We start from the raw sequence: 21233 nt of genomic DNA, 5'->3' as shown, positions 1-21233 counted from the left end.
AACTGTGCATGTGCTTATAATATTACATTATTATCTATTATCGCAATACAATGGTTGTCACTTATCGAGATACAGGTTTTACTATTATCGCACAGCCCTACCATGCATGCTTTACACAAATGTTACAAAGTTGCTATATGCTGGGTTGTTTGGATCAGATGTGAAATAATATCCATTGTAGTGTTTGAAAGGTTGGCCTAGACGCAGCGTTGCATTCTCATGATGCCAACCGTGAAGCTTCAGGTTGTAAATAAAGTGACATATTTATACTGTAAGTTGAACTCACTAATGATGACCATGTCAAGTAGGTCCAAAACAAACAGACAGTATCCCTCACTATAGGACAGTAACCCTGGTTGAGGACAGTATTGATTATTCATTAGTTGGTCAAGTGATTAATTGAATATACTGTGATGTTAACCAGGAAGTCTTACTAAAAGACTTTTCATCCCTATTATTTTAAGTGGCGGGACTCGTCAGCTGGTAACCACTTTAAACCTGAAACAAATGAACATACTCAAGAAATAAGCCAGCCTACTCCAACAGTTGGATAGCAACTGGGACTTGACAGACCACCCAATCCTCGAGTCAATCCAGAGACCCCTGGTTGATGTGTTGACCTCCTACATAGAAATAGAACAAAAACTACAATCTTCAACATAATTCCAACCTTCCCCACCAACATCAGGAGTATCACCAGTACAAAAATAGCACCATAACAATATATGGAATTACAGAACTTTTGTCTGTACACATACAACCTACAAGTCAAGTTTACATTACCATAGTAACGTTTAGTTCCTCTCCAAAAGTATTTCCATACCACCTTAGTTTCTTTCCAACATGTTGGAAGGGCCTGTCCAATTATTACTTAACTAAATAGAAAGAAGGCAATATAACACAAGTATTCCCCAATATATTCCTAGGAAAAAATAAGGAAGACTCAAAGTAACTCACTTTAATCTAAATATACGATTCAAATCATACAGTATCTTGCATATGAATACACTAAGAATATGCTTCACACGCACACAGTCCAATAAAACATCACATGCACACACACACCCTCTGCATATCCTCTCCTATTATAGATTATACATCACTCACAGTAACTTTCTAGTTTTACAGCTTTATCATCATCCTGAAATTTTTTGTCAAATACACATACACACATTTCAATACTTACCAATCCCTTGTTGTGATGCTCACTACTCGAGACAATCTCCAAAGTGTCTGAGGCAAAACTTGCTGCCTGGATCAAGCATAGAAACCAGGATTGAGGTTCCCAGTGGTACGGAATTGACAGAATGTGTTGTACCAATGTTTTAATCCTCTTATACCAGATAATAAGAGGTTACCACCTCTTATTTGGTGGTTCATTGTACTCCCTGACTGTAAAAGAGAGAGAGGAACCATTATTGAAATTAAAAAAACAACAACGTATTTCACATAAGCATACTTAACATACTACATAATGACACGACAACAAGGCAATAGATGGTGCTATACAATCTATAATAAGACCCTTACCATACCCCGGATGACACAGATGACCTTTGTTACCACTTGTTAGGAGGTATCCAATGCGCATGCCATCTACAACGTATGATACCCTGGCTGCCAAAAAATTTTCCTGTTACTTTTTTGACTAACATTTGACAGCAAAATAATACTATAGGTGTAAACATTTGGTATTGAATGCCACACATTAGCATTAGCTTTACAAATTAATACATTGGTTACCATTTGGTAGTCAGTGACTTTGTCTAACCATTGATAGGTAATATTGTAAGTAAATATGTCAGGTAACAACACACACTAACATTCGATAGATAAAGCTTCTGGTAACCATTTCATAATTCACTACACACCTCATCTTTAGCTTAACAATAACACTTGTTACCATTTGATAGACAGTAAACTTACTAAAATGTGTCATATAGTAGGTAACAACAGACAATAGCAAATACCACAGGTAAACATTTGATTATTAACATTAGTTCACCACCATACAATCCATGCTGGTCTCCTTCTTTGCTGAGAGAAGAGCAAACAAAGTTTTCAACTACCTTGTATGGTTGGTGAGTTTGCTAGTATGTAGTAATTGCAGTATAACATAGACACTTTAGGACCAACCACCAATAGTGTATTTTGGGCCAGGTTATGAACTAGTATACCTCTACATTATGAAGGTGTACTATTCAATAAAATATTTCTACTAAGTAACTGAGAAAAAACTTACTTTATTGTCTGGTCTCATTAATGTCATCAACCACAAAAACTCCAAGACAAGACTCAGCAATCTGTTAACAGTGAAACCTGCTCAAATATGCATGTACACAGTGTATGTGACTTCGTGTGTGTAGTGTAGTGTAGTGCAGTGTAGTGTAGTGTAGTGCAGTGTAGTGTGTGTTTGTGTGTGTGTATTATGTCAGTAGGTAAAATTTGGAAGATGATCTCTATGGCCTATTGACACTTTATGCAACAAAGTCACCAACCAACTTGAACGTGACCAACCTAATACTACCTGTTTAATAAGGTCAATGTGTTCATACATTATCTGGAAACCACAAAGGTGCTAACTTTCCATATTTCCTTAGAAAAGAAACAAGTCAACATTGATAGGCAACAACATGCTATAACATTAGATAGACAACAACTCATATTATGGCAAACACCAAAACCAACATTTGTAGTACCCGACCTGGTTTCAACCCTTGCCTCAGTGCTCAAAATAACGAAAAAGTTATGCACTGCAGTGATTGCAAATAAAAATAATAAAATAAAAATCCCTACAGTTGCTGACTATTGATCTGCAGTGCTACATACATATTGAGGGATGCAATCAGGTTGGCATACACCAGTGTGTAGATGCCACACTAGGGGTCTAAAAGCATGCTGCCATGACAATTAGATCCTCTGAATTGAATCAAAAAGTGATTTCAGCAGAAAACTGTTAACATTTGGTTGGCAATACTGTTTTTAACGCTACATTTGATGCTAGATGGACTAATATCATTCTGTAAAGGTGATTTTTGCCACGTAAGACATTTCTAAGCTAGTTTTTAAAAGGCGATATTTTTGGCAGCGCGTGTTATTTCGGGGGATTCCTACTTACAGGTTTTTGCAATTGAATTCGGCGACTTTGCAATTGAATTCGTCCCGTTTGCAATTGAGTTCGTCGCTTTTGCAATTGAATTCGTCCCGTTTGCAATTGAATTCGTCGGTTTTGCAATTGAATTCGTCCCGTTTGCAATTGAATTCGTCGCTTTTGCAATCGAATTCGTCGCTTTTGCAGTTAAATTCGTCCGTAACAAGAATGGCAGCTGGAGGAAACACGAAAACATGATGTAGCAGCTGCTACAAGAACTTGTTCAAGTACAACAGTAGTAAACAACTCTTTATAAGGCAATAATTCTTCCTCTACAGCCTATCCAGCAACATTCCAAACTCTACTACGCCATTCGCGATGGGTGTGGTCACTCGCGAGCAAGTTAATTAACTTGTCAGACAGCTATCAACTGCGCGTACTACCAACTTCAATTACTTTCTAGTGTCTCAAGTGTAACTCTCCAAGGCATAAATAGTTCATCTCTTAATGAACGGGTTGGTTTCTTGGAGCCGTTTTGTTTATGACGAATTGTAATGCAAACGGGACGAATTCTATTGCAAAACCGACTAATTCAACTGCAAAACCGACGAATTCAATTGCAAAACTGACGAATTCAATTGCAAACGGGACGAATTCAATTGCAAACGGGACGAATTCAATCGCAAAGGCGACGAATTCAATTGCAAAAACCTGTAAACAGTACTACCATAGATAATATAGTACAGGGATTCGCAACAGTAACGTCACTACGGACAATCCTTGTTACGGGTAGGGACTTTGAGTGGCGATATCTCACCAACTATACTTTATTTCTTCTTGAATTTACCTTGACAGTTTCCTATTTACTATTAAATTAAGTGAGCGTTATCAAATCATGGCAGTTTGCAGCCAGTTTGTCTCAGAGCTTCTCCGCTATGGTTGCTCAGGTGTGGCACCAATAATTTTTGTGGCGTTATTACTAAGGATTGTGACAAGGTATTTTAAGCGTCAACTAAGTCCCCAATGACTGAAGATTTGTATGAAGGTTATATTTTGTGAAGCGAGGCTGATTCTGAGCCCGTAACCAAGACCAATCAAACCTGTAACGAGGATTGTCCGTACATAAAACTATTAGTTCCTACGGAAATGACGTCACTGTTGCGAATCCCTATTGTACTATATTATCTATGGTACTACCGTACTGCTTGATAGTGCAGGACACCATAAACTTCCACATTTACAATAACTGCACTAATCTAACACAATGCATAACTCCCACTTGATATTGCAGAATATGAATGTATAGTAATTAGTTATACTAACAATTAATTGTGAAGCTGTTCAAATGTGTATGCACTCTATTGCATGGCTTTGTACTAAACTTGGTGATTTTACTTAAATAGACATTTCTGCTGCATATTTTATAACAAGCTTTTGTAATGTCATACACAACATTACCTTGACCTTTTGCTACAAAACTGTTTACCGGATTTCTAGAAAATTGCTTCTATCAGGATTTATATTGAAATATTCGTGTTTGCGTGGGTGAATTCAAATAGACATTTAAGGATTCATCATGATGGTATTGCATTTGTACAAAGTATATGAGTAGACTAAAAAATTGTTTACTGGATTTTTGGAAGTTCTAAAATATAGTAAAAGTTATGGACGTTCACATTTAGGCATGTTAAATGGCTTCTCTAAAACTGTTTATTTCTGTTTTCTCAAGGTGTTCCCATACCTGTGTGGTCTTTTACTGCTCTACACAATACTTTACACCTTCAGTAGAGTAAATCACTTTACAATTTTTATCTTAATTGGTGAACAGTACTCTACAATATGAAAATGCCCATACGTGAAATTAGATTTGACGTGCAAAGTAATTAACCTTTTGTTAGGCTCTGGTCTGTGGTATTACATTAACCTGCTATCTGTCCAGGCAGATTTAGTCATACACAACAATTATTTGTTACACAGCACACAAAATAGCATCCCTCAGTGGATTTAAGGTGACACAAATAAGGCCACTCCAAATAAATTCTCTGTTTCCCGTCCACCACCCGCATCTGATTACTGTCACCTCAAAATGTTCCGTATTCTTCCATTATTTTCCAGTTATTCTTGCATTCTGTACAGGCTCAGTAAAGCCATCTTGCAAAAGTGTTAACTCAAGTGTCAGCAGTGCCGCGTTTGTGTTATTTTGCAACTTAAAAGGAAGGTACAAGCTTAAGCGTGCTTTTTATGCAGCTTTTTACAGTTGTGCCAGGCAAATTATGGCTTAAAAGGCTGCCAATTTTACAATGGAATAATGGAAATGGACCGCCCGCCCGCATGCAAATATGCCTGAGCCCAGGACGGGAAACAGAGAATATATTTGGAGTGGCCTAATTAATGAAAAAAGGTACACACTATTCAGCTTTCACATGGTTCTTACATTAAATAATATTATCTACTATTCCCATAACAATATCAGGCATACTAAAGAGCCTATTTTCAACCAAAAGTAAACAGTGAACAAGTTAAAAAGCATGTAAATATAATACGAAGAGCATTAATTAGAAAACTAGCCTAAATGCGATGAACAAGAACTTTCACTACTTCATAGACTTTACGTACTACAAAGAACTCAATACCATTGTCTACAAATAACTTACAGTTAGTTTTCTGTTCTCATTGAAGTAAAAGAACGATCGTTGCCATGGCTACGAATGACGTAATTTACTGCTTGCGCCAAATTGACCACAAATTAGTATCATCTTGTGCAGAAAAATGCGCTGATTTCAATGTGTGAATAACACTTTTGATTCAATCAAGTACCACAGAGTTATGAATATGGAAGTTAATGGTGGCCTGGGGTGCGTAGCTGTGGTTAAAATGGCAAAAAAGTTCATCAAGATTTCGCTCCAGTCGGTGGATTTGCGCTCAACGCCTATAGGAACTGCGGCTTACGATTGGCCAGCTGAAGGCAAGGACGAGCCGGGCAAGGATGATCAGACAACACTTAAAGATTTCGTGGGAGTCATCAAGCCCATGCTTCCTGACGATTTCCCCTTCCATTTCGTCACTAAAGAAGGATACCCCATCACCCAGGAAGAATTGTTGAGCTCGTTAAAGCCAGCTGATTTAGCAGAGGATGGTGTGTTGTATGTAGCAGAGCACATAACGCGGTCACATCCCCCATTGTACGGTGTTATTTTACACCCAGATGGTACTAATATGGGAGTGATCGCTTCCTTCTTGAGTTCTCCACTCAGTAAAGTCCGTGAGGCCATCCAAACCCAAGTAGCGCGCAGTGACATACTCACAGTAGGTGATTCAGAGTACTTGTTCATGTGTGGCAATTTGAAATATCCAGTTAGTCCATCACAAGAAGATAGCTTGACCTTACTTGACGTTGTTGATAATGGTCAGATTTACGTCACTCTTAAATCTGCAGTAGAAACAGTTGGTGGTGCACCAGAAGCATTATCATCTGTGGTAGCCAAGAAGCCATCTGTTACAGAGGCAGTGGCTCAGAAGAAAATTTACTTGAGTTATGTTAGTGGCGAGGCTGGTACTCACGCATCTGCTTTGCAGCTTGCACTAAAGAAGCTCGGCTTTAAAGTCTACACTGATGGTCAATCACAAGACACTAGCGGGGTATTTTCTAGCAGCGAGTCACCTGAACAGGATTATACCAACAAATACCTTCAGAAAGCTGCTGTGTTTGTTCCATAGTTAGCAGTCACTATGGTGAGACCAGTGTGACAAACCTTGAGGTGAAACATGCGGATAGTCTGGGAAAGTTTATTATTCCACTCAACCTCAATCCTCACTGGCCCCCAAACTGTCTAGCTATACAGTTTTCTGGTGTCCAGTATATACAGTGGGAGGTAAAGGGATCTGTGGAGAGGTCGGCTTCTAAAATAGCAGCAGGAATAGCAGAAGTGATGGAACAGAACCAGGAAGCCATGGCTCCTAAACCTGCTAAGGTACAACAAAAGAAACCAAATGTACGCCAATTAGACATGCCTCTTGTGGTCACTATTTGCCATTCAACACAAGCATCATTCCACAGTTATGTCAAAGAATACCTGGAAAAGAACAAATATTCTGTTTGGTCTAGTCTAGAGCTTGAAACTAAGGGAACTGTCAGTACTAACAGTTCTGTCTTCCAAAAGAAAGTTAGGGATTGTAGTGTGGTCGTGTGTATCATATCAAAGGATTTCTGTAGTGATGTAACTTGTGAGCAGTTGGTTTATTTCTCCCAACACCGGAAGAAGATGATACCTGTTTTGTACGAGGTAGTTGAGATGCCATACTGGGTGTCCATTTTGGTGGGAACAGAGGAATTCATTGATGGTCGAGGTGAAACCTTTGATGAAATACTACTCAAACGAGTTAAGCAAGCTCTCAAACCTGACAGCATCAGCACTGGAAAACGAGAAGAGAGGGAGCTGAAACGGTTACAGCAGGAGTTGTTTTCTCAATTGCCTGAAGGGAACTGTGTGTACATTTCAGGAGGTAGTCAATTCTACAGTCCAAACGGTGAAGCAATTTGTAAACTCCTTGGAAAAGAACTTGCAAAACGAGAATCGAATTTTGTTGTGACTGGAGGATATTTTGGTATTGGAGATGTGGTAGCAAAAAGTTTTCAGGGCCAACGCAAGAAGCTTGGCTTACCCCTCAACCTCTTTCATGCTGTAGCTGTGAAGGATTCAGCTGACAAGTCTCGACAGATCAGACAAAGAGCTGATGGTACAATGGAGCCAGTTCCATATGGTGAAACGATCTTTTTAGGTAATTCAGTGCGGCAATGCAATACTGCTACCTCACGTGTCATGAACATTTGCATTCTCATCGAAGGTGGTCCGGGAGCTGCCTATGAAGTACAGCAATTGGCGTGGAATGGAGCAATTGTTATCCCAGTTAAGTGCACAGGTGGAACAGCTGGAGGTAAGTTCAATGCCCCTAGTAGCATATTCCAGCGTCCTCCTGGAGTGAGTGAGTCTGTTTGGTCTGTTCTTGGTGATGAGTCAGCAACAGTAGCTGATATCGTAGACAGTTTGATCCATATTGTGGAAGTGTGCTTCAAGAATGTTGTTAGCATAAAAGAACCGACTAAAAAGAAATAACCTATGGATTTTAGTTTTGCTTTAAAATTGACTGTATTATATTTTCTTTACATATAATTTTATGTTAACATCATATATTATATATATATTTTATTTTTCTCTACTATAGATAATAGTTATAAAAGCAGTGCATTAGTGAAGTGTTGGCAGCTCTGGCTATATAGCAGCTCTGCTTGTGTATGTTACTGATATAGATGCTGCATGCTTTCACACATTGATCAGTTAGCAGTATGTTGGCTTCTGGAACATGAAAAGATGCAGGAGTGTCAACATTTTGTAGTACTTAATTAGCTGCTGACAAACTTTTTGTCATAAAACAGAATAACGTGCTGATTGCTACTAATCCGTAAACTAGTTGTACTGTATAATACTGCAGATCTGTGGCCATGAATTTTCCTTACTTGATGATGAATTCAGTCACTACTAGGTATTTCTTGATGGATTCAGTCACCATCTGATATAACTCCACAAAAAAAGTTAGCATCATCATTCCTGGACATAATTGAAATGTCTGTCTTGATAGATGAATGGTATGAGATAACTAGCAAAATAATGCATGTGTGTCTCGGAGCTAAGGTGGCATGTTTTAAATGTATAGCACAAGGATCTAGTAGGCATATAAGGTTTAGAACATTTTGCTGGGCAAGTGTCTAATTGTCAAGTAAAGTGATGTAGTGTTTTTGTGTCAAGCATTCTCAACCTAAAATCACATTTTAGATAGATTTGTAATTTAAGACAACCAATTAGCTAACATTTAACTACGTAAATTACTCAGAAAGTCTTGAACTGTTTTGAATGAACTGCTATGGAATGTTAGGGGTCTTAAAGCTTTTGTGTATAAAGATTTGTGCTTAAGTATCCCATATGATCTTTCTGTAAGTCAAAAGTGCATTGATAAATTCATTTCCAGCACAATAATTTTCCTAATGTTACAAAAAAGGATTTTAGAATTCTTGTTATTATTTGTTGTGTAGGATTAAAATGTTATTAGGTATTGTTAACAATAATTTGTAAGCTACTACAAAAACTATTTTTGATTTAGTTATTGTTTAACAATTACAACACTTACATTATAACACTGTTATATACTATATATGGCATTTCAGGGAGCAAGAGGAAATGTCAGACTTTAATTGCATCAGTTCACACAATACTTCACTTTACTCTTAATACAGAAATAGAGTGAGGAGATAGTTACATTATGCTTCCTGAGACAATACAAATAGAAGTTTACAGGCAATGCCTCTAAGACAGCTGACGCCTTATCAGCATGTTGAGAGTACCAAATGTTGAGAGTACTTACAGAAAGATCATATGGGATACTTAAGCACAAATCTTTATACACAAAAGCTTTAAGACCCGTAACATTCCACAGCAGTTCATTCAAAACAGTTCAAGACTTTCTGAGTAATTTACGTAGTTAAATGTTAGCTAATTGGTTGTCTTAAATTACAAATCTATCTAAAATGTGATTTTAGGTTGAGAAATGCTTGACACAAAAACACTACATCACTTTACTTGACAATTAGACACTTGCCCAGCAAAATGTTCTAAACCTTATATGCCTACTAGATCCTTGTGCTATACATTTAAAACATGCCACCTTAGCTCCGAGGCACACATGCATTATTTTGCTAGTTATCTCACATGTGTAGTTTCCATCTAATTCATGACAAATTGTGACCCTATTTTGGAAAACCATACATCTGGGAACATTGGCCAATTTTGTTTTTTACAGCTACAATGAAGCACTGAGTGGTTATCTACATTGTGTGAAAATTTTGTGACGATATGTTGAAGCATTCCAAAGATATGGCCAATTTACTGTCTAATACATTACAAACTAACTTTTTATTATCAGTTTATAGAACTGAATAGTGATCAGATGTGACAAATTGATGACAAATCACTTTGTTGACAAAGATCACCATTCTTTCAATTTAAAATTAATGAAAAGAGATTCTTAAGAGTTTAATCATGTGTTCTTTGTGCTTTTTCTCAATTAAATCACTTGTAATATTGTGTAAAGACAGGAAAATGTTTGGTTTTGGGAATGAACAATTCACCTAATTTGTAAGTTAATTGTTGTCCCACGCAATGTGAAACTACTACATGGTCTGATATAATTCAGTATATCTCCTAGACAAAAGAAGCTATGGGTGTAAAATTTCACAGCAAGAAGGCTTAATAGTTGCTTTATCAGAATATGTAAAAAAACTAATTTTAAAAAAATCACTGAAATTTTCAATTTATAGTTCCCACAAATTTTGCATGTGCCTAGATGTATGGTTTTCCAAAATAGGGTCACAATTATAGTTTATATCTCATGTCATTAAATTATAAATGGAGAAAAAATGACTTCGTATAGCAATAAATACCACTCTTACATAAATTTTAGCCTCACATGTATTTAACAGGTTGAGATATCTGAACACAGCTACAGCTAAAGAATCTCCCATGCATGCAGAGCAGAGTATAACAAGGAAAATTAATCTTAACACTGAAGTAATTAGTTATATATCATAGTGCTATTTAGCTGTTAGAGGTACAAACTAATTCTTGCTTGTCATGCATATATAAAACCAAGGGTGGCTCCAGGAATTTTGGTGACAGGTTTCCAAAGTTCTGTTGCATACTTCAAGGGTGTGGTAATCATTTTCACCAAAAAAAATCTGTAAACTTACACTTGCTATTGCTGGCATATAGCAGGGGCAGATCTAGGATTTCAGAAGGGGGTGCTAGCATATGAATGGTTGGTTGGTTGGCTAAGAAAAGCGACAACCAGTTAATACAACTACCTATTATAGCATGCATACAAAGCACACTCGGCATGCGGAGCATGCTCTATTTAGGAGGGTCTGGGGGCATGCCCCCACAGAAATTTTTTTTTTGCAAATTTAATATTAAATTTGGTAATATTTTTGTTTAAGTCTTTAGCATTGTGAGTCACCTAAGTGTATAAATGTGGCCCTATTTCGGAAAACCATACATTTGGGCACATTGGCCAAATTTCTTTTTTATACCTACAATGAAACATTGAGTGGTTATCTACCTTGCGTGAAAATTTTGTGATGATACAATGAAGCATTCCAAAGATATGGCTAATTTACTGTCTAATACATAACAAACTAACTTTTCATTATCAGTTTATAGAATTGTAAAGTGATTAGGTGTGACAAATCACTTTGTTGACAAAGATCTCCATTGTTACAATCTAAATAGATGAAAAGAGATTCTTGAGAGTTTAATCATGTGTTCTTTGTGCTTTTCGTCAATTAAATCACTTGTATTATTGTCTAAGACAAGAAAATGTTTGGTTTTGGGGATGAACAAATCACCCAATTTAAGTAAATAATTATGTGAAGTGTAGCTATATACTTTCTGTCTGTTGGCATAAAGTTATTATTAAATTAAGATAACTTAAACAAGTCACCCTGTAGAGAGTTCAGCTACAAACAAACCACCCTGTAGAGATAACAAATCACCTTGTAGAGATAACAAATCACCTGGTAGAGAGTTCAACTACAAACAAATCACCCTGTAGAGATTAAAAAATCACCTTGTAGAGAGTTTAATTACAAACAATTCACCCTGTTGAGAGTTCAGCTATAAGAAGTCACCTTGCAGGAGTTCAGTTATAAATAAACCATCCTGTAGAGAGTTCGGCTACAAAGAAACCATCCTGTAAGAATTCGGCTAGAAACAAGTCATCCTATAGAGAGATCAGCTAGAAACAAGTCACCCTGTAGAGAGCTCAGCTACAAATAGATCACCTTGACAGATCACCCTGTAGAGAGCTCAGTTACAAATAGATCACCTTGACAGATCACCCTGTAGAGAGTTTGAGTAGAAACAATTCATGCTGTAAAGTAGCAGTAGTCACTTTATAGAGAGTTAAGCTACAAAAAACCATCCTGGAGAGAGTTTAGCCACAAACAGAGAGATCAGCTAGAAAGAAGTCACCCTGTAGTGAGTTCAGCTAGAAACAAATCACCCTGCAGAGTTCAGCTACAAAAAAAATCACCCCGTAGAGAGAGAGATCAGCTAGAAACAAGTCACTTTGTAGAGAATTCAGTTACAAACAAATCACCCTGTAGAGAGTTCAGCTGCAAACAAATCACCGAGAGTTCAACTAGACACAAGTCACCCTGTAGAGAGTTCAGCTACCAACAGATCACCCTGTAGGGAGTTCAGCTAGACACAAGTCACCCTGTAGAGAGTTCAGCTATGAACAAATCACCCTAGAAGGAGTGCAGCTTGAAACAAGTCACCCAGTAAAGCGATCAGGTAGAATAAATCATCTTACAGAGAGTTCAGCTACAAAAAAACCATCCTGCTGAGAGTTCTTGCTAAAAACAAATCACCCTGTACAGAGTTCAGCTACAAACAAGTCACCCACTAGAGAGATCAGCTAGAAACAGGTCACCCTGTAGAGAAATCGGCTAGAAGAAATCACCTTGCAGTGAGTTCAGCTATAAAGAAACCACCCTGCAGAGAGTTCAGCTACAAACAAGTTACCCTACAGAGACATCAGTTACAAGAGATTTCAGCTGCAAACAAATCACCCTGTAGATAGTTCAGCTACAACAAATCACCCTGTAGAGTGTTCAGCTAGATAATTAAAGGTCACTTTATAGAGAGAGCAGCTAGAAGAAGTCACCTTGTAGAGAGTTCAGCTACAAAGAACCCACTCTGTAGAGAGTTCAGTTACAAACAAGTTACCCTATAGAGAGTCAGATCAGCTAGAAACAAGTCACCCTGTAGAGAATTAAGCTACAAACAAATCACCCTGTAGAGATTTCAGCTACAAACAGATCATCCTGTATATAGATAGTTCAGCTGATACAAGTCATCCTGCAGTAGAAAAAGTCACCTTGTAGAGAGATCAGCTACAAAGAAACCATCCAGTAGAGAGTTCAGCTACAGATAAATTGCCCTGAAGAGAATTCAGCTGCAAACAAATCACCCTGTAAAGATTTCAACTACAAACAAATCACCCTATAGAGAGATCAGTTACAAACATATCACCTCCTGTAGAGAGATCAGCTAGAAACAATTCACCCTCTAGAGAGAATCCTGTATAGAGCTCCCCTACAAGCAAATCACCCTGTAGAGAGTTCAGCTACATTTCAAGCCCCTTAGTACAGAGATCAGCTGCGAACAAGTTATCCAGTAGGGAATAATAGACATGTAATAAATATCTAATCCAAAACAGCCAAGCTGTAAAAAAAGAGTGCGCCCTGAGAAAGGCTATGGTGAAAAAAGATGTGAAATCCAAGGTGGCGGCCAAGAAATGGCTGTGATGGTAGGTTAATGGTAAAAATTTTAATAACGACAATTCAGGTGAATTTTGTGCCAAGACCAAGCGGCACCAAATTCACCTGAATTGATGTTATTAAAATTTTTACCATTAACCTACCATCACAGCCATTTCTTGGCCGCCACCTTGGATTTCACATCTTTTTTCACCATAGCCTTTCTCAGGGCCGCACTCTTTTTTTACAGCTTGGCTGTTTTGGATTAGATTTCACTTCTTTTTGTATTTGTATACCCCAAAGCCGGCCTATGGCCGGCTTTAGGGATTTTAACCTGTCATTTTTTCTTTACTACAGGAAGAAGAAAAGATGAAGTAGGGTGATTTCTTTGTAGCTGACCTCTCTGCAAGGTGATCCTTCTAGCTGATCTCTCTACCGGATGACTTGTTTGTAGCTGAACGCTCTACAGGGTGATTTGTTTGTAGCTGAACTCTCTACAAGGTAACTTCTTCTAGCTGATCTTTCTACAGGGTAATTTGTTTGTAGCTGAATTCTCTACAGGGTGATTTGTTTGCAGCTAAACTGCTGAATGTAACTTCTTCTAGCTGAACTCTCTACGGGTGGCTTGTTTCTAGCTGATCTCTCTACAGGATGACTTGTTTCTAGCTGAACTCTCTACAGGATGATTTGCTTCTAGCTGAACTCTCTACAAGGTAACTTCTTCTAGCTGATCTTTCTACAGGCTGATTTGTTGTTAGCTGAATTCTGTACAGGGCAATTTGTTTGCAGCTGAACTCTGTACATGGTAGTTTCTTTGTAGCTGAAATCTTTACAATGTAACTTCTTCTAGCTGAACTCTCTACAGGGTGACTTGTTTCTAGCTGATCTCTCTACAGTGTAACTTGTTTCTAGCTGAACTCTCTACAGGGTGATTTGTTTGTAGCTGAATTCTCTACAAGGTAACTTCTTCTAGCTGATCTTTCTACAGGGTGATTTGTTTGTAGCTGAATTTTCTACAGGGCAATTTGTTTGCAGCTGAACTCTCTACATGGTAGTTTCTTTGTAGCTGAACTCTCTACAATGTAACTTCTTCTAACTCAACTCTCTACAGGGTGACTTGTTTCTAGCTGAACTCTCTACAGGGTGATTTGTTTCTAGCTGAACGCTCTACAAGGTAACTTCTTCTAGCTGATCTTTCTACAGGGTGATTTGTTTGTAGCTGAATTCTGTACAGGGCAATTTGTTTGCAGCTGAACTCTGTACATGGTAGTTTCTTTGTAGCTGAACTCTCTACAATGTTAGCTGAACTCTCTACAGGGTGACTTGTTTCTAGCTGAACTCTCTAAAGGGTGATTTGTTTGTAGCTGAATTCTCTACAGGGCAATTTGTTTGCAGCTGAACTCTCTACATGGTAGTTTCTTTGTAGCTGAACTCTCTACAATGTATCTTCTTCTAGCTGAACTCTCTACAGGGTGATTTGTTTGTGGCTGAATTCTCTACAAGGTAACTTCTTCTAGCTGATCTTTCTACAGGGTGATTTGTTTGTAGCTGATCTCTCTATAGGGCAATTTGTTTGCAGCTGAACTCTGTACATGGTAGTTTCTTTGTAGCTGAACTCTCTACATTGTAACTTCTTCTAGCTGAACTCTCTACAGGGTGACTTGTTTCTAGCTGAACTCTCTACAGGGTGATGTGTTTGTAGCTGAATTCTCTACAGGGCAATTTGTTTGCAGCTGAACTCTCTACATGGTAGTTTCTTTGTAGCTGAACTCTCTACAATGTAACTTCTTCTAGCTGAACTCTCTACAGGGTGACTTGTTTCTAGCTGAACTCTCTACAGGGTGATTTGTTTGTAGCTGAATTCTCTACAGAGCAATTTGTTTGCAGCTGAACTCTCTACATGGTAGTTTCTTTGTAGCTGAACTCTCTACAATGTAACTTCTTCTAGCTGATCTCTCTACAGGGCAATTTGTTTGCAGCTGAACTCTGTACATGGTAGTTTCTTTGTAGCTGAACTCTCTACAATGTAACTTCTTCTAGCTGAACTCTCTACAGGGCAATTTGTTTGCAGCTGAACTCTGTACATGGTAGTTTCTTTGTAGCTGAACTCTCTACAATGTAACTTCTTCTAGCTGAACTCTCTACATGGTGACTTGTTTCTAGCTGAACTCTCTACAGGGTGATTTGTTCTAGCTGAACTCTCTACAAGGTAACTTCTTCTAGCTGATCTTTCGACAGGGTGATTTGTTTGTAGTTGAATTCTGTACAGGGCAATTTGTTTGCAGCTGAACTCTCTACATGGTAGTTTCTTTGTAGCTGAACTCTCTACAACGTAACTTCTTCTAGCTGAACTCTCTACAGGGTAATTTGTTTCTAGCTGAACTCTCTACAGGGTGATTTGTTTGTAGTTGAATTCTCTACAGGGCAATTTGTTTGCAGCTGAACTCTGTACATGGTAGTTTCTTTGTAGCTGAACTCTCTACAATGTAACTTCTTCTAGCTGAACTCTCTACAGGGTGACTTGTTTCTAGCTGAACTCTCTAAAGGGTGATTTGTTTGTAGCTGAATTCTCTACAGGGCAATTTGTTTGCAGCTGAACTCTCTACATGGTAGTTTCTTTGTAGCTGAACTCTCTACAATGTAACTTCTTCTAGCTGATCTCTCTACAGGGCAATTTGCTTGCAGCTGAACTCTGTACATGGTAGTTTCTTTGTAGCTGAACTCTCTACAATGTAACTTCTTCTAGCTGAACTCTCTACAGGGTGACTTGTTTGTAGCTGAACCCTCTACAGGGTGATTTGTTTGTAGCTGAACTCTCTACAAGGTAACTTCTTCTAGCTGATCTTTCTACAGGGTGATTTGTTTGTAGCTGAATTCTCTACAGCGTGATTTGTTTGCTGCTGAGCTCTCTACATGGTAGTTTCTTTGTAGCTGAACTCTCTACAATGTAACTTCGTCTAGCTGAACTCTCTACAGGTGACTTGTTTCTAACTGATCTCTCTACAGGGTGACTTGTTTCTAGCTGAACTCTCTACATGGTGATTTGTTTGTAGCTGAACTCTCCACAATGTTACTTCTTCTAGCTGAACTTTCTACAGGATGACTTGTTTCGAGCTGATCTCTCTACAGGGTGATCTGTTCGTAGCTGAAGTCTGTACAGAGTGGTTTGTTTACAACTGAACTCTCTTACATGGTGGTTTCTTTGTAGCCGAACTCTCTACAAAGTGACTTCTTCTAGCTGATCTATCTACAGGATGACTTGTTTCTAACTGAACTCTTTACAGTGTGATCTGTTCATAGCGGAACTTTCTACTGGGTGATTTGTTTGCAGCTAAACTCTTTGCATGATTGTTTCTTTGTAACTGAACTCTCTACAAGGTAACTTCTTCTAGCTGATCTCTCTACAGGACAATTTGTTTGTAGCTGAATTCTCTACAGGGTGATTTATTTGAGCTGAACTCTCTACATGATGGCTTCTTTGTAGATGAACTCTCTATTAGGTACCTTCTTCTAGCTGATCTGACTACAGGGTGACTTGTTTGTAGCTGAATTCCCTACAGAATAACTTGCAATGTAATATAACTGAGTAAATTATACATGCAACTGAATGCTTTATTAGGGTGACTGTTCTATTAGAGTATCTCGATCTCGCATTTCTGCACGTAGTTGCCTTTCGAATCATAACTCAGTAATTTGTAATCCGATTCTTCTGTACTACTGCAAGAACTTTCTATGATGATTATTCCAGCTACATACAGATTTTCAGCTCGTTGCTCTAAGCGGTTTGTCTGGTAGACACGAAAACTAATAATTTATTTATTCATAAAAATCGATCGCGTAATTTTGACACAGGTTGGGTTTTGTGTCATATCTCCATGGTCTTTATCTCGATTCCTTTCAAACCACAAAAAGGCACTCCTACGATGGTTGCTCCATCTACATATTGATTCCTTCAAGGGGTTTACCCTGTAGGCGTGACAGACCTTCGACCTTATTTTACGCAAATAATCGGTCATAACTCCGTGAATGTTCATCGGATTCCTACCAAAGTTGGTACGGAGATCCGCCTTAATGAGCCCTTTAAGTGTGCCAAATTTCAGCCCAATCCGAGCACGCATTCGTGTTTTATGGCGAATTTTGCGAAGTGTGCGAAATGAAGAAGATGAAGAAGAAGAAAACGAAGAAATTAAAACGAAATTTTGTTCGCTCGTATCTCGGAAATGGCTGGAGCGATTTTCTTCAAATTTGGTATGTAGACTCCCCTAACTGGGCGGCATGTCTCTAGCAAATTTGGTTCCAATCAGATAAGGGATCACAGAGCTACATAGGTGTGAAAATTGCGTTTTCTTTCTTCCTGTTAATATACTCACGGTGTGGCGCGCCGGCTTCTTGGGCCGCACGACACACTATCGTGTGTCTTGATATGTATATAATTTGTAGAATTACTGATAAAATCAAAAATAGTTGAAATATTAAAATCTGCTTTGTCTTTTTTATTCTTGTGGTAAAGAAAAAGGATGGTTAACAAAGCCGGCTTGTGGCCAACTTTGGGATATACAAATACAAAAAGAAGTGATATCTAATCAAAAACAGCCAAGCCGTAAGAAAGGTGCAGCCCCCCAAAAGACCACGGTGAAAAAGATGTAAAATCCAAGGTGGTGGCCAAGAAATGGCTGTGATGGTAGGTTAATGGTAAAAAAATTAATAATGACAATTCAGGTGAATTTGCTGCTGTATCCTAGTGAAACTTGGAGGAGGCAACACAAATTCACCTGAATTGTCATGACTCGTTATTAAAATTTTTACCATTAACCTACCATCACAGCCATTTCCTTGCTGCCACCTTGGATTTCACATCTTTTTTCACCATGGCCTTTTTGGGGGCCACACTTTTTTTTTTTTTTTACAGCTTGGCTGTTTTTGATTAGATTAGCTGTAGCACAGGGTATTCGAGCTTTGCCTTATATGTATGCCCTCTGGCATACATATCAGGCAAAGCCCTCATGCCCGTGTTACAACCATTACATATATAATTCCTGTAAAACAAATACCAAGGTCTTATTGTCAGCTGCATATATTACAAATGGCTAGCTTACATTGTGTGGTATTTTTATAGTTTAAAAATGTACTCAATCAGGAATGCCCATATTTTGATAATGCCAAATCACATAGCAAAGGCTATAGATAGCCACTTAATTTTCTACTCTCTCATACTCAGCAGAAGTTTCAGAAGCTTAATTGCTTGAACCATATATATACACTTAAAATAGTCTAAGATGCCATCTCATACTTCCAAAATCGATATATCACAAAATCTCTTTCAGAGCATACTCCCAGACTCCCCACTTCGCAAACATTGATTACTACTGATTCAGGTACTGGTTACAATTTCCAAAACTATCTTTTCAAACACCTAGATCTGTGCACCACTGAGTTGACTGCGGTAATACAGTACAACAATAACTATATTGATGTCTATACAATCTGCATGTTTTGCCAATCTGTGGTACGTCAGCTAACAAAAAAACAAAAGTTAGTGTGTAACATTACAAAAATATACTAAATGCTAAACTTGTTGCTTGTATGTGTTCCTAAATAACAAATGTGCATGTACAATACCTAGTGGTAATTATACAGCCAACACAGTCGCTTGTAGGCATAGTAAGTTAGATGAGCATAGCTATTACTGTAAACAACAGCAGAGTTATTAGTCCAAGTCCCTTCACCATATCAGCTCCGCCACCACCAATTTGCTACAGTGAAAAACAATAAAATATATCCATAATGAACCATTTCATCATTATCCGGTCACATATACATACAGTACAAAAAGTGAGGCTTTAAAAATGTAGTACTGTACTGAAACAATTTCATGGCTCCCACCACTGATTTATAATAAACTCTCAAGGCTGCAACCAGTAGGAATGCCATGACATAGAAATGTTTATGTCATATGTCACAAGCATTTATGTCACGATATATCATACATATGTCACAACACAACTTGCTCTAGAAAAAATCTAGCAAAACATATTCCCTTTGGTGATTTCGACAAAACTTCTATACTTTCAAGAGTATAATACACATAGTTTTTGGTCCCAATATTTAAATTTGTATACCAAAGTAACCAAATTTATGTGCTATTTCTCTGTCATGACATAAATGGGCCATGACATACTATGTCATGAGATTTTATGTCACAATATGTCACAACTATTGTGGCATCCCTAGCAACCAGCTTATTAAATGGCTGTTTTGGCATGGATTTATAATGTAACTGGTCAATACAGTAGGAGGATTATGCAGCTACTTACTTCACATCTTGTGGAACTGAGTGGAACATTGCATAATGATGAAATTTTGTTCAACTCCTGAGAGCCTCTGAAAATACAATTATGCACAAATTTAAGTTAGCTTCATTAAAATACCAAATGAGTGTATAAAAGAAATATATGTATATACATAATAGTTAGACATCGAAATACAGGGTTCTACGGAATTTATAAACCTGAAAGGCCGTGTGTTGTCGTAAGTGAGGGCGCTACTATAGGGTCTGCATGTGGGGTTCTAAATTCCGTAGAACCTGGTGTTTTAATGTCTGCTGTACCTTTGCTGCTGTTTGTTTTACCTTCGCAGCTGCTTGTGACATGAGAAATGTAATGTTGATTAGTAGAAACAAGCCCAATACACCTCCCTGTAACTTGTAATGGCACTTGCTATCCAGTTAAATGACGATTAAATGTCTATGCATTACCAATGTTACAGATGCGTAATTGCCGTGTTTTGTATCGCCCCAGAGACAGGGATCTGCTGAGACATAAACAAGGGATCTACAGGATTCAGATAGCTGTAAACAGCCAATGAAATTGAAGTATTTCATCTTGCTGTGGTCTAATAGTAGTTTAAACTGCACTCCAATACTTTTTAACTAATTATATTAATTTTATGCTCGGCTTGTGCAAAATATGCTGCTTTCATCCTGAAAATTAAACGTCAAGCATTACACCCCAGGATATAAATTATAACTTTATAATTAAAATGAGCATTCCATGCACCCAAAGAAAGAAAATAATGAACATATCATGCATGCATTACTAAAATGTAATTAAAGAATTAGAAATTACAACTGATTATTTACAAGATACCCTAATACAGCTATAGTGACTGTCACCTATTCAAGTACAGCAGTCAGGAAATTCAAAATACTGTTTAACAATCAGCCTTCAAGCCTCAACATAATCCTGTATTATCATAATCTTGCTAACATGATTTGAGTGTAACGAACTCCAGCTTTCACTGTGGCTCAAAAGCACGGTCTACATAATTATGAATACAGCCAAGCTGTGCAAAAAAGAATTCTACTCCCCAAAAATCCAGGATTAAAAGGTTGTACGATCAAAAGTGGTGGCTGCATTAATGTTAATGTCAATACATTTATAAGTATGAGTGTTTGATTAAGTACTTCCAGAAACAATCTTATTATTGGTAGTAATAAAAGAAAAAAAATGATAGTACCATTGCATCCCAGAAACCCTAGCTATATATTTACCACGATTTTATATTCACTCTGTGAGACATGACCTAGCACAGTCACATTACAGTAGTCACTCCAATGTCATCCTGCACAGGTAGTTTTCATTGTTGGTAAGCAGTGAATTTACAACATGAGTATCTAATCTGTGTAATACATTACTTTTTGACTACTTAAACAGCTTAATACAGTACTGGTGTTATATAATAGTGGCAGTTTAACTGTTATAATACTTTTGGCAT

General features: G+C 37.8%; 2 protein-coding genes and 1 long non-coding RNA gene across 3 annotated transcripts in view; 1 reads left to right on the top strand and 2 right to left on the bottom strand.

Moving 5' to 3' along the window:
• Window positions 1–787: 787 nt before the first annotated feature.
• LOC136252425 (uncharacterized) lies at window positions 788–1332 on the bottom strand. The gene is made up of 3 exons (XR_010699552.1): window positions 1187–1332; window positions 1108–1141; window positions 788–875 (listed from the first exon to the last, which is right to left on the bottom strand). It is a non-coding gene; the product is annotated as an uncharacterized lncRNA (long non-coding RNA).
• Window positions 1333–7016: 5684 nt separating this feature from the next.
• LOC136254736 (uncharacterized) lies at window positions 7017–8281 on the top strand. The gene is made up of 2 exons (XM_066047474.1): window positions 7017–7870; window positions 7937–8281. Exons 1-2 carry the CDS (start codon window positions 7021–7023, stop codon window positions 8203–8205), a joined length of 1119 nt encoding a protein of 372 aa, XP_065903546.1. The 5' UTR covers window positions 7017–7020; the 3' UTR covers window positions 8206–8281.
• Window positions 8282–18890: 10609 nt separating this feature from the next.
• LOC136253244 (uncharacterized) overlaps window positions 18891–21233 on the bottom strand; it is a 48727-nt gene continuing 46384 nt past the window's right edge. Inside the window, exons 15-16 of the mRNA XM_066045879.1 lie at window positions 19775–19841; window positions 18891–19213 (exon numbers count right to left, since the gene is read on the bottom strand). Coding sequence (XP_065901951.1) covers window positions 19127–19213; window positions 19775–19841 — 154 coding nt within the window. The 3' untranslated portion in view covers window positions 18891–19126. The remainder of the gene's footprint in view (window positions 19214–19774; window positions 19842–21233) is intronic.

The sequence above is a fragment of the Dysidea avara genome, chromosome 4 (genome assembly GCF_963678975.1).
Source record: "Dysidea avara chromosome 4, odDysAvar1.4, whole genome shotgun sequence".
NCBI lineage: Eukaryota > Metazoa > Porifera > Demospongiae > Dictyoceratida > Dysideidae > Dysidea > Dysidea avara.
Note: the sequence above shows the minus strand (reverse complement) of the source record. Positions and strands in the feature narration are given on the sequence as shown.